The sequence below is a fragment of the Rhopilema esculentum genome, chromosome 6 (assembly GCF_057945365.1).
Source record: "Rhopilema esculentum isolate cy_ngs chromosome 6, ASM5794536v1, whole genome shotgun sequence".
Taxonomy (NCBI): Eukaryota; Metazoa; Cnidaria; class Scyphozoa; order Rhizostomeae; family Rhizostomatidae; genus Rhopilema; species Rhopilema esculentum.
In genome coordinates this window covers 978,154-993,063 of record NC_142820.1, presented here as the reverse complement: position 1 = coordinate 993,063, position 14,910 = coordinate 978,154, and the positions used below count along the sequence as shown (strand labels likewise).

At 33.9% G+C, this 14,910-nt stretch overlaps 1 protein-coding gene across 1 annotated transcript in view; it reads right to left on the bottom strand.

Annotated features, from left to right (window-relative positions):
• Positions 1-14,910, bottom strand: part of LOC135686106 (cilia- and flagella-associated protein 337) — a 36,916-nt gene that overhangs the window by 19,437 nt on the left and 2,569 nt on the right. The window contains exons 2-11 of the mRNA XM_065202275.2: positions 14,804-14,857; positions 13,618-13,701; positions 13,053-13,118; positions 10,958-11,026; positions 7,127-7,228; positions 6,248-6,301; positions 3,962-4,044; positions 3,110-3,202; positions 2,510-2,555; positions 1,358-1,458 (exon numbers count right to left, since the gene is read on the bottom strand). Of these exons, the coding sequence (XP_065058347.2) occupies positions 1,358-1,458; positions 2,510-2,555; positions 3,110-3,202; positions 3,962-4,044; positions 6,248-6,301; positions 7,127-7,228; positions 10,958-11,026; positions 13,053-13,118; positions 13,618-13,701; positions 14,804-14,857 (752 nt within the window). The remainder of the gene's footprint in view (positions 1-1,357; positions 1,459-2,509; positions 2,556-3,109; positions 3,203-3,961; positions 4,045-6,247; positions 6,302-7,126; positions 7,229-10,957; positions 11,027-13,052; positions 13,119-13,617; positions 13,702-14,803; positions 14,858-14,910) is intronic.

Here is a 14,910-nt window from a genome sequence, read left to right as displayed (position 1 = left end):
AACTATAATGGCTTAGAGAAATTACAAACGATTACATCTCCATGAAGCACAATTTGAGCTAACCATAGGTCGTTAAAAATTTCTCTGATCTTGTACAAGATAGATCGAGGAGCCAACCATACGATAAAACATTGATTTCTCTCGAATATCCGGTCAAATACAAGGGCTTTACTAACGTAATGCTGTCGGCATGATTTTCTTTTAATATACAAAATTATGAAGCTTCCCACGATCATGTGTAGGCTTAAAAAACGTGAAAATGCATGTTTGGCAAGGTAACAGCAAACTTCATAATGAGATTATTCGCTGTATGTTGAAGAGAAATCAGACTAAATAGAATAAGTGGAATCTCTATACAAAGTCTAGGATATGATCTGAAACGTCGCAAAATACCCTCGAAAAAGGTCACTGCACTTGTACAGGGACTCACCTTTTCAAGAAACTACCAGAAAAGTGCATATCACAATTTTTTTCATCAAACATTGGTAAGCAAGAAAAATTGCAAAGTCAAAGGTTTCTTCAAAATATAAAATAACCAAAGTTTTTCATATGTGAAAAAAGCTATGATCTACTGCTCTCGAACCTTTCATGTCTAACGAAATACAATACATACAAACAGTACAAACGAAATACAAACAGGGTTGCAAATTATCAAGACCATGCTTAAAAATGAAAACTTAGAAGAAACAGGTTGGATATAAAGTGAAATTGGAAGAGATTCTCCACTGAATGCCTTTTAAGGTTTTGTGAACCCATTATGAATCCTTTTGCCTTTTCATTTTCTTTCTGTTGGCTTTAGGAAAGGGCTTCGCGGAAAAAAACTAACAGCACACTTTTGAAGAACAGAACAAATAATGGGTATGTTACTTTGCTTTAAAACTAATAATTACTAATACTAGGGTAACGTAAATAAAGCAAAAGTTATTGTTGCATCTAATTTGTCCTTTAAAAGAAGCTGCATTTGAGTATTTTCCAAAGGACTTTCAAAAGAAATATTTCCTTTAATCATAAATACTTTAAAAGCTGAAACGATTTCTTTGATTGCATGGTTCGATTCTTTTTCAAGCCATGGTTATGGTGTGTAATTGTGGCTTAACGGCACAAAGCAATAACTTGCATAACAAAACTGAAGTTTGACTCTAAAGAACTCGTCAACATAAAACAACCAGCTGAGTAAATTAAGTACGAATTTATTAAGCCAATAGCAAAACTATTACGAACTGGATTAGAACTTCGAAATTTTCTTGACTTCTGAATCCCCCGATACTTCTCGTTGTCAGTTTGTATTAATCCCTATTTATATTTTCTATTGATATAAATTCCATTAAAAAACAAGCATTTTGTAGCATTGGATTACCTATCAATACTCGTACTTGCAATCCCATCTATTTTAGGCATCTTTTTCCAAGTCCGCAGCACCTCTCCAACATTCTTTATGATGAAAATGCTGACACAGCCCTGAGGTTGGCGAGGAATGATAGATAGAAAACTGACTTTTGCTTAGCAATAATTAAGAATAATCAGAAGCAATAACGAACAATGGAATAAACAATGGAGTAACATGCAGTTGCAAGCGAAGTGGAAAAATGTCAACTTACTAACACAACTTTCTATTTCCTTCGCATGGAAAATCAATGGCAAATATAACTATAACCAACTTAAAACTATTAAATCGATGCAGTAAAGTTATTTAATGTATACGATGAATGAATTAATGAATTAATGAATGAATAAATGAAGGAATGAATGAATGAATGAATGAATGAAGGAATGAATGAATGAATAAACGAAGGAATGAATGAATGAATGAATGAATGAATGAATGGAGGAATGAATGAATGAGTGAATGAATGAAGGAACGAGTGAATGAATGAAGGAACGAGTGAATGAAGGAATGAATGAGTGAATAAATGAAGGAATGAATGAATGAATGAAGGAATGAATGAATGAATGAGTGAATGAATGAATGAGTGAATGAATGAATGAATGAAGGAACGAATGAATGAAGGAATGAATGAATCAATGAATAAAAAAATAAATGAATGGATGAATGTATGAATGAATAAATAAATGAATGAATGAATGTATGAATGAAAAAATGAATGAATAAGGGAATGAATGAATGAATGAATGTATGAAGGAATGAATGAATGAGTGAATGAATGAAGGAACGAATGAATGAAGGAATGAATGAATCAATGAATAAAAAAATAAATGAATGGATGAATGTATGAATGAATAAATAAATGAATGAATGCATGAATGAATGTATGAATGAATGAAAAAATGAATGAATAAAGGAATGAATGAATGAATGAAAAAACGAATGAATAAAGGAATGAATGAATGAATGAATGAATAAATAGAGGAATGAATGAATGAATGAATGAATGAATGAATGAATGAATGAATGAATGAATGAATGAATGAATGAATGAATGAATGAATGAATGAATGAATGAATGAATGAATGAATGAATGAATGAAACAAAGAATAAGTAATACGTACGTCACTGTCACCATATAAAACAAGGCATTCATCAGGAACAGGACAACTAAGAAACGAAAAAAACGTACATATAGAATGATGAAAAAAAGAAAGACCAAATTAAAAAAACCGAAGAGCTCCTCTTGAAAAATAGTTTTGGTTTACCTATAAACGATAATGGGTTTGCAAAATTTGCTTAGACAAAGGAAGACTGTGCAGATATAATTACGGGCAACATGTCAAGACCTCAATGTTTATGATTTTACACGTGTGTCGTGGACTTCGCTAACACGTAAAGAAACCATCCAAGAAAACAGAAATAATCTTGAAAACCAAAGATTTGACCTATGGAAACAAAGTATCAAAACTACTTGAAAGCAAATAATAAAACAGCATTAATTATTTGACAAAAAACTTAAAGCATTAGAAAAATTAAATCATTTCTAATCTGTTAGTGATGTTTTAAGCCAAAGAACATCCTATATCATGGTATTTTTTAAATCTCGTTATTTTCCCTACTCAATTACAGCTGTGATGCAGCTGAAAGTTCGTTGCATTTACACACATCGCTTAAGTATACTCCGTATCAGAATGCATAAAATATTCGTTGAAAATACATACCAGTAATCCAGCCTAAGCGGAACTGTTTCCAGACTCGATATTTGACAGTAAGCCTCGAATGTTGAAAGTTCGTAAAACTGGATTTCTCGATCCCTTAACAAAAAGGACACGCACTATTCTTATCGATCACGTATTTCGCTGTTTGTTAAATTCAATATTACCAATACAGAAACATATCATTGCCCTGAAAAATAGGAAAGCTCGTTTTGCATAATGGATAAATGACATTAATAAACATGATATCTCCGTAGCTGACCAATTTCAAAGGTCTTTTCTGCTATACGAGAGGCCGATGACATAGGAGACATTTGCAAGAAAGCAACTACTTTGAAGCAAGCTTTGCACAAATTCAAACACTTTTTAGTATGAGCTACTGGCTTTAATACCGTATTTAAGCAGGTTGAATTTATGAAAACATTTAACAGAAAATATTATTTAAGGTTTCATTTGTAAATATGCTTATTGTATCTGTCAATAAATTTTTGCAATTTAAATCCTAGAATCATTCCGTGTACTTTAGGCATCTTCTGTTTTATAAGGCATCAATCAGTGGTGCTAAGAATCTTTTAGCAGCTTTCTTAAAGTGCATTGATGATAATGGAAACTTTGCAACTACAAACTACAACAATAAATGAACTATCAGCTATTTTGCAAAAACGAAACAAGACTAGAAAAAACCATTGCAGGGAAAGCTCAAGCTGTAATATAAGCCTAGATGCAGTTTCGACATTGCATACACATTTTACTTAAATTCAATATAACTTAAATATTTGTTTTTCAAAGTCTCAACTCACACTGGCGTATACGTAGTCTCAAACACTCAGTACTGAATTGAAGCAACATAACACATACCCTGTTGCTATGATGAATTTATTGTATTGTGGCATCAAAATAAAGTCTGTTATCCATTTACTTTTCTTCCCACCGCTTTCAATCTATCAAAAAATGCTCTCTTTGTTAGTTTTAGTTTTATAAGAGCAAAATACCAATATCAGTGGATTAAAAGCATTTGAAAAGAGCAAGGCTTTATTGCAACGTTAAGGGTGAGTGGCAAGAAGGCCATTATTGAAGACACAATCAAGAAGGGGCAAGTAACAACACAAGGCGAAAGTCAATAAGCATAGTCAACTTTTTAAAACCCATCCAAAAACTACCAGAATTAACGGTTAACAGCAATAAACGCTAGGTAGAATTCATCTGCAGTCTATCTTTGTGGGTTCTCCAAATTCTGTTTCATCGCAGCTGTGGTTTGGCCCTTGCGTCGTCCTGGCCCTTCAAAGTTCTTCTAATACCACACCCAAGAAAGGGGAAACGAGAAAGACGAGTATGGGTGACCAATAAGGAGCAAGGGGGTAACAGAAGACAGGGGATGGGGTAAAGAAAAAGTGTGACGAAATGAAAAAATAGTCTTTCGAAGAATGATAATGATTAGAAAAGAAGCCAATTTTCTGTTATATGCAACATCGCTCGATAAAAATATAATTACAAACAAATATCTCTGAAGGTTCAGACAGGCTCATGCCATCCTACATGATCATGGCCAAATACATGATCAAAAATCAGATATAAGAGGAAAATTAGAGGTGATAGAAATAGCAATTAATTCCAACGCAATAAGTTTAGTAAAAATTATACAACTTGTTGAGAAAGACAATTATATGGTTAAATTCACAACCAATTCAATTTGCAAAGACAAAAAAGAGCTCTGTGTTTGTGAGCAAAGATCATATGAAAATGTGTTATGAATGTGCCAATAAGAGCATGGTTTCAAAGAGAAAATTAGAAGGGTAACTTTTAAAACACAGCATTTTCAAAAGGCAAGAAAACTTTCTGTGCATCTCTAGGAAGTAAAGAATTATTTCAGATTTTACTCTTCATGGCTGCATGTAACACAGAGGAGAAGGAGAGCTTTCAGAGAACTATCCAGTAGCTCAGATAGGTACAACCAACAAATCAACAAAAATAAACACAATCAATTAACACCATCAACAAAAAGATTTATAACAGCCACAGCAATGTGCAAGTAATTTCACCTATATTTTGGAAACTATTTAATTACAATTTCAGCAACAACTTGATATAATACAAATGTGTAAAAGTAATGAATACAAAAAATAATTTTTCCCATGATACGAATGTACATCACAGTTTTTTATGTGATGTACATTCGAAACCCCCCTCTCAAAAAAGCCCCCCCTTGAATAAGCCCTTACCCTAGAACTAGAAATTGCCAATAAGCCCCCCTGTCCAATACGCACCCACTGCTACCGTAAATTCTCGAATAGGACCCCTCCATTTGATGATTTTTGCCATCTGAGGTTTTCCTATGGCGTTTTATTGAATTACTACAAAAAATTCATACTTTTGGTAGAAATTGATTATATGCTCATAAATAAATTCCTACTAAAATAAACGAGGTCTTTTAATAATGTCTTAATGTCTGCAATAATTCTATAAGCCCCCCGGCATATAAGCCCGCCCTCTCGCAAAAGCCCCCATTCAAAAATATCAAAAATAAATAAGCCCCAGGGGGCTAATTCGAGAATTTACGTTACTCGAAAACGAATTCGAAAACGTTCAAAACTTCCTAATGGTAGATGAACGTCAGAAACATTAGAATAAAATTTTTAGTAAACACCTTGAATAAATATACAGTAGAATCCCGTTATAACGTACTCGGTTATTACGTACTTTCGGATATAACGTACTGGTGTGGTTGGTCCCGGCAAAAGGTGTGCTTGGTTCAAGTCAATTTTTACTTACCGTCGTTACAACGTACTTCGGATATAACGTACTTAACTGGTCCCTTAAAGTACGTTAAAACCGGATTATACTGTATTGAACTTATTCATTTATCATTTTCTGCTCCATAAAATAAAAGTTAGCAAAGTTCCTTTCTTCGCAGATATTTATGACAACAGTCTATTCGCTCAGAAACAAAAATGTTGGCAAAAGACATTGGTATAACACAATAAATATTCCCAAAACCGTTGGTATCTTATCTAATCATAATTTCACTCTCAAGTTATATACTTTACATGCCTTTCCAGAAGGCAAAGTAACAATCAGAGTTTTTAATATAATGCAATTGAATAAATAATTCTGTAAAAATAAACTTTATGAAAATAAATAGCGAACCTGTTTCGTACGTTTGTGTTGCATTGATGGCGTCCAGAACGAAACCATGCCGTCCTAAAATGGAACAGCTTAATCTCTAGTTTTATGCAATACAACTTTAATTACATTAATGATAAAACTTTAATAGTTTTACTACATAGCAAAACTTTCATCACAAAAATACAGCTACTAGCAAGAGACATGCCTTTTTCTCACTGTTTATGTCTCCTCTTGATTACCCCTTTTAACTAACGATATTCTCGACTCAACTAAAAAATTATTGTCCAATATCTAGCTCTAATGATAACAAATTCCTGACTGATGAATTACAAATGTCTTATTTCCTGATTTTGTCATTATGGAAAGTTTGTAATTGCAGTGTCACATATTTCAAAGAACGGCTTACAGTTATGGGGTAGCAAATAATTTAATAAACAAAGCATTCTTGTTGCAATCATTGTATTCATAAACCAAATATTATTTACTATCATTTTTTCATCATTATAACAGTCCTTTATTTATATCTAGCTTTTTTATAACTATATTTTAAGAGTTATAGTTTTGCTTGACTTACTTTAATATTTGTCAAATTATAGAAATATGTGCATAACTGCTATATAACCAACATACAATTATTACATTACTTGGACAATTGTGACAAACTAAATAGCAAATTTATGTTACAATGCAATAATTTCATTAAAAATCACACACTTGTGAGATATTGATACGTTGTGAGATACATAATAATATGAGTAAATAAAAACGTCCAATTGCTACTAAAAAAAAATAAAGTTTTCAATAACCGCAAGTGAAAAATTTTGGAAAAATATAAGGTTAGGTAAAAAATCGGGTTATGTGATGGCCAAAGTACAACTTATGAATAGGAAGCTCCTTTACCTGGCTTACACCGAGAAAATTATTGTCACTGGTGTGGCAGATCCTGAGAAGAGCATCACGATGCGGAGAGTTGGCCAACTGCGCTGGCAAATGGAACGCCGTCTAGCAGAAAATCATATTCAACTTTGTTTGTGTGTAATCGTTTTCTCTGTACATTGTTTGCAATTTTAAAAAAATACTAAACGACTTTCAGTGATAAATTTTAGCCGCTAAGTCATTATTACATGAAAAGCTAGACAAATAGTGAGAATAAATAGTGGATGTCTTGATGAAACATCGTATATAATTTAATTCGCGGATTAAATTTGGCGAAAGCCATTTTGAAATGTCAATCAAAAAAAGAGATTTTTTACATTAACAGGCAGATGCAAATCCTATCATGTCAGGTTTTATGTTAAGTTGAGACGAGATGGAGCGGATAGAATAGTCCAAGGGAGATTGACATGGACATGAGACTGAAACGCTCTACCAATGTCTCCTTTGAAACAAATATAAAACTGTCGAGATCTGGAGTGAGTTATGCCTTGGTTAAAATATTGATAAAATTGAAACGCTAGTCAAATCTAAACTTTGTTGGGATGATAAATAACAAGATTAACAAAAATATGATTTCCTCTTTATTTAATAATGTTGTCCATATATCAAAACAAATGATCGAGACATACATTTCATGGACAATACTTGATATGACAATATTCAGTTATGATATTAAAGGACTTTCAAGGCTTTGAAGAACAAGTCTTGGGTCACATCTTTGCCTATTATCAAAGAACCTGTCTGTAATTGGAAAATACGATACGATTACAGGTTTGATCTTGGACAAAAAGCCGAGTCATATCAAAGGATTTCAATGTGAAAATTGGAGCGAAACTCTTCTACAAACTCATTAGAAAGACACTAGAAGGATTTAAAGCAAGACTTATCTTACATGCTGTACTAAGAAACCATGATGAATTATTAAGGGAGAGGAAAAGTTGGTGCCAAAACAAGCGGTACGATGACTTGTCTCTAATTAGAGAGCAGTCGCCAAGCACAGATGTATAGTCAATACGGGTCATTTACCATGAATGAGCCCATCAAATCGAGCATTAACCTTACAAGGCGTGCCGGCTTACAACTTGTATTTTATACGAGGAACATCCCACGTACATTCTCAAATTAATAATTCATAAACACAATAGCAACTCAATATCTTCTTTCATAGACAAAAGCGACTAGGCCACAATAAAGGCTGAGGTATTCCATGAAAAAACAGATCAGGGTAACTGCTTACTTCAAAATTTGTTATCTTCTGTGATGGGCTTTATAGAGGTAATCAATTTGAATTCGTAATGAACACTACAACGAGTCTATTAGAACTATTGAGTGTCAAGAATTCCGTAAATACTATCTGTTTACAAATTTTAAATTCAAATATGCATAGACGGGGAAAAAAGTGTGAAAGAAATTGTGATGAGCTATAAAACTTGAAAAAAAATCTCCTTTTATGATTTTCTCTTTTCCCTTTGACAGTCTCTTGGTGTAGGATTTCAGAAATTGTTTGATATATAATATACCACGTGACGTAGCAGAATGGCTACCTTTGAGAAACGATATAAGTGGCAAAACAGTATTTTGTTGGAGTTAGGTGTTGGGAAAGACAATGAATGTCGCCCAAAGCAAGCTGGGTATCTGGCAGGCCTATTTCTCTAAAACAATGCACTATGTCTAAGCGGTATCTTTCAAGGTTGCCTCTACAAGAAGAGCAGGTACGGGTATCACTCGACGCCAACTTTACGACTGGTGAAGGTTTTCAACAAAAAATAACTCGTTCAGCTTCAAAGAAAACATGCCCCTTGCTACGTGGCGTGGGATGCGAAAAGAAAAACATGAAGCGAAAAGACTGGCTAGCTTTTGTTAGAGTGTCTAGTATAATATAAGGAGGCGCTTCACTAGAACTAGATTTATGAGAAATTTATGAATCGATTGAAGTTATTAAAGAGCTTCTACACAAAGAATTCAGGTTTTAAATCTTGAAGAGGAAATGGTTTTAGGCAAGCATTTTGCTTTGATCTAGACATAATGCAATATCTTCATCAAAGAAGAGCAATAGCAATTCATCTCCATGACTGCCAACTGTAATTAACAACTTTCAAATAGAAGATAAGGAGTGCTGGTCTTAATACTGGAACGATAAACGTATAAAAGAATTTGTTGGATTGCTTTCAGAAACCCTGAAGTTCAGATACCATGAAAGGCTTGCGGCGAATAAAGGCCTGGACTCCTGCCGAGATAAGATGTTCATATAGTGAGCACCACATCAAAGAAAGTAACTTGGAAAGCGAAACGGCGCAAACCAAACGACCAAAGAGGATAAACTACCAGAAACCAGTTAACAGTTTAATAAAAAAAATATTGTGATTTGCTTGTGTGTTTTATGTGTGATCCCAAGGCCATGTCAGCCATAAAAATTTGGCAAATGTTTGGAAACCTTTCTTTTGGGAATTCCTTTATACAAATATCTTTGCAAAGCTTCTTTTGCATTAAAGAAATCATATAGATGTAAATATCTCACAGAGTCTGCAGCTGCAAGCACAATTGACAGAGAAGTCAATAGAATGTGAAGTTTAAAACGATTTCCTCTTATCCATCATTCAAACTTTTATCTTTTTATAATTTACTACAAATTTTGGGAATGGGGTTCTTTGGTACAAGTGTAGCAAATTAAAAATAGCTTTGCCTGATAACAGATGTGAATATCAATAGGTGAAATGGGCAGCTGATGAACGATAAACAAGTTTCTAAGAAATAAATCTTTATAGAGCATAAGAATAATAGTGAGAAATGAGCGGGTAATTCTAGGCCCTTTTTACAAAGTTTTGATTTTCAAGGGCAACGTATCAATTTCTTAAGAAATCATCAAAGCAAGGTGATTGGAAAGCACTTATAAGGGTTTTCTCCTTACTCAAAAAATCTAATCCATGCTCTCACTTTCTCCATCTCCCTCTTTCGGAAATTTTGACGCTTTACAAAAAGTTATCTTGCTGTTGGAATATGAGATTTAGACGTGCGATTAGAGACAACGTACTTAAGCTTTTTTCTGATTAGCTGTGTAGCTTGAATAGCATAGCATACGATTGATTGAGCAAGAGATCTGTTCACCGTGTCAATAATATGTCTGTTTATCGCAGCAATCAACCCTTCCTTATTGAAGAGCAGGAATGGCGAAACATTTAATAATCTTAACTGCCAACGGCAACTGCCGATGGTCGATCAGCAGATAAGATACGTTAGACGGGAGAAATGAGGCTTCTTCCAAAATGGAACGATTAAAACAGGTGCTGTATTTCAAAGTGGGTGACCAAACTTATCATTTCCAGTCACCCAGAACCAGTAAACCCATGGCTAATATGCATGGGAAACAAATATGTGATCTCAATCATACATTGGCAGGTTGATGCGATAAAAGTATCGGTAAAATGATATCACAAGAGATAAGAAACCGAAAAATTCTCATGGGAATTTTTTGGACTGCCTGTAAGGAAGTGTGTCTGTACTGTTACCAGTTTATGCAACAAAGAGGTGCGAATTGTTGAGGCTAAGTATTCAACGCACGTGGCACAAGTATAATGTCTGGTGGATACTTAGAGGAGCTATAATCTAGATATCTGCGTCAGGACGAATACTAATTGCATGCGTTGTTTATAAAATGAGACTGGAAATGACTCCGTCTCGATTGACCCTGTTGACTAGAGCAACAGACGAACACCTGCGGGTACACAAACAAAGAAACAAACAAACAAGTGCTAGAAATAAGCATTATCAATATGAGAAAATAGATCTTTGTTATACCTCTTTGGCTCGAAAATAGGAGTCTTCTTTTTCTGTGTATTCTAACTGCATGTATGTACAAAACTCGTCCTAGAATCAAAAGGAAATTCTTACTTTCATCGTCACCTTAAATTTTATGTCGACGATAAAATAAAGAAGCCAATACGAATTAGTAGCTTTTTATTGATTGCCGAAAATTTTACGAATTTTCGTTGTGCTGGCATTTATATCTACAATGCTTGACAAATTTCCCTATTTGCTACGTTGTGCTGCAATAAAATATGAATAAAACTAGGGGAATAAAACTTATCGTCAAAAATTGCAAATAGTCGAAAATTTGCAAGATGATAAAACTGTGTACAAAAAGGGTTGTACTTTAATTAGTCAACTTGAATGTTGTGCCAGATTTACATAATGCTTATTGCCTATTGTCGAGAATCTCAATGCTTTTAAGGATACTTTTACAATTTGCGAAATCCACTCTAAAAGTATTTGTGAAAGCAATTTCCATTAGCAGACGATTTGCTGCTAATCTTTTTCTTTCAAGCCCTGAAAAACTTCCCAGACATCTCCACAATACAAGCAATTAGCAATTTCTAATTACCAAATATCTGGCGGGTCATTTCAACATGTTGAGCCATTCCAAATATTACTCAACCATATCTGAGCGTTTTGTTTACAAAATTTTGACTTCCCTCTCTGTAAGGAACCAGTAAGCGGTCAAGCCTTATCACGTAGCTTGTGTCCCATTTTTCACACAACTTGTGTCTCGTTAGCAAGAATATTCGCTTTGAAGACATGAGCCCGCATGTCTATGATTCGTGTACATAAAAGAAGGAAATGAATTGTTACATTAATGGCTTCAGCCACGTGCACTCTTTTCTTCTCTATCAAAGTCAGAAACGAGCACATCATGTGCTAATCGCTTTTATTATCACTAGCCTGCAAATTTCAGGGTGGCGAAATTTCATCATTAGCTAAATCGTATCTTATCACGGAAATAATGAGGTAATGAGAAATTGACGAGACACAAGTGTTTCAGTGTATAGATTACGGCAAAATAAGAGATTTGAAACAGTTGCAAACAAATCATCATATGTCTCAAGTGACAAGCAGCAAGCAATTTTTCTTGCTTAAAAATATTTAATGGCGAGATAGATTATAATCAGGTGATCAGAGGTTGCAGATTCTTGAAGATATCGAGCAACAAACTACTATTTTTAAACCATTGAATAACATTTTAAATCACTTTTGAATAAAAACGATAGGCAAATAATAGAGCGAATTCTTGAAGCCTAAGTAGAATTTCAATTACAAAACTGCGTGGAAAACGTTATGACTGTTCAAGTCAAGAACGTAATAGCATATTATTTCGAACGATTTTACATTACAGCTTTACTTCATTTATTTAACAACACTTCATTCAACTTGTCTTTGGTGAATAGGTTGGCGAAAGTTAAGTCGTTTAACCATCTTGTTAAGTTTTGTTAGTCGTGCTCTGTGTTGTCGAGCAAAGTTTGACCCTGGTCTAAAAGGTTTCTGTTTAGTGGTTTTTAGCACGTGCTAGGTTTTATAGTCAAAATGTTTAACATTTGTTTAAGTAGCGCAGTAGCTTTGGAAACTCGTTTCTGTGTTACTCAATGTCTTGAGAAAGACAATAGTGACATATACATCATCTAGTTGTACACTACTGTGTCCTCAAAGCTTAACCTAGCTAATAAAAGGTTTTAAAAAATCCTTTCCTTTTCTGTCACTTTATTATGCTTTAGCTTTACCCATTTCGTTTTTTAAAGTTCGTCTTCGGTTTGCTCCATTCCTAATAGACCTGGAGGAACCATTTTATGATTTATGCCCTTCATCCTTATTTAATGCTTACAACAAAAGAAACAGATACAAAGGTTCCGTTCAAAGTCGCCTATGCTCTCACAGACCCCTAAATAACTTGCCGTTTAAGACATTTAATGAGGTTCAGTTCAAAGTTTAGTCGTTTTGCGACCAGCGATAAACTTTGCTGAATTTGATCAAACGTTGAGTGCGCTGAGTGCAATGTTTAATGAAATGTTTAGTCGCTTAGCAAGGGCTTTAAATTGGCCCTTACAAGACGATATAAACATACCCATGTTATATATCCATCTGAGGTTGAATCGATTTTCATAAAGAGAGACGCCACCTGATCCTCAGTCTGCAAACAAAGAGTAAATGCATCTAACAAGCTTTAAGTAAACGGGACTGTATGTATAATTGAAATGAAAACGGAGTTTTAATTAAGAGTTTTGCAGATTGGAATCTGAACTTGAAGTGACTGTGACGTGTAACCAGAATTGACAGTACCAGGCTCTGGCCGGTCTTTACCACAAAGCCAAAAATACCCCCATCTTGTACCAGAGAAGACTTTAATCGGATCGGCTTACGACAGAATTTGTAAAGGTGCACGATAGAAGAAACGCACCATGTATAGCTAGATAGTTACAGAAGCATCTTTCCTGCAGATTTTGATTAAACAAGCTTCCCATAAAAGAAGTATCTAAGAATCCCTGAATAGTATGGACCTATCTATATCATTACATCGTCGAAGAAAACGCCAAAGAATTGAAAAAGAAAGAATATGCACTTCAGTAAGGCTAGGTTTATCTTTTGATATGATATAACTCAAAATGATAGCGACAATTGAAAAATCTTACAGCTCCTTTTAGTCCAAGGTAGTGACGGAAAACTCCTTTGAATTCTGCCAAATCCAATGTTCTACTTGCATCTCCACCTGCAGCCTAGGATAGAAAGTAGCTTTTGTGCTATGTCCACAGAGATGTGAAATATCAAACATTATGTACATTTTATTGTTTGATATGCATAAGAGCATATGCCAGACTATACATGTAGGCTTGAAATTTAGCATGTTTTATGGAAACCCTGACTTAGTTCTATCTAAAAATAAACATTTACAATTTCATTTCTTAGCAAAAATGAAATACAAATATCTGCCAAAAGCATTTTTCTTGAGAGCTGAAAAATTATTCCTTTTGTGTACAAGGATAAAGAAACCAAACGCTCAGTAATTTGGAGATATGACACAGTCACTCACCTATGATGGTTTTGATTCAACTAATGAATCAGCAAAATGTGCAGATGAATTTAGTTTTTACATGAAACATAATCTCTATCACAACCTAATGATATACATCACTGTGTTTCTATACTATTTTTAAAAAGCAATTAGCTTCTATTAAAAAGATTTTAAACACTTTGCTGTTTGCTCAACAGAGTCACCATCATAAAAAGCTTCACAGTTTCATAATTTAGACCCTAAAAGTTCTCCCACTAAAAATTTAACTGTCTTCTCTGTTTTAAATTGTTGTTACTCCTATTGAAAACTGGATATGATGAGGAAGAAACAACTTTTGAGGTTCAAGTCAGTTTAGACCATTTCATATTTGTGGAGGGTCAAGAAATGGTCATACTTTCATTAATTATTTGCTTCAAATAAATGGTCCACATCCTTGTTTAAAAGAAGACAATGCTATATTGAAGAAGTTTGCTATGATAGGTAATAGGGATGCAGTCAGCTTTGATATTGCGTCAGAAGATCCCAATTTTGACCTTGATAATGTTTATGCTGATAACTGGCATTAGAGAGATAAAATTGTTTAAATTTAGAATAGCTAATACTTTGATTATAGCACATCAAATGGGAACATCAAGGATAATGTTTATCATGTCTTGAGCTGTGTCACAAAATCATTCAAATTTTATGTCTGTGATTGAAAATTTATAAAATTGACAATGGACTTTCTTATGAGCTGTCTAGTAAGCCCCAGTACACATTTAAACTCATCCCATTGGAATTGAATCTATTAAGTATTTGCATGTTACCTCAAAAGCATTTTTCATTTGATGGAGATGTTCAAGAGTAATTTTCTCTTCTATCTGCAAAAGAAAAAAGACATTATTTTGAAATATTTTTTCAAGGTAAATACTCT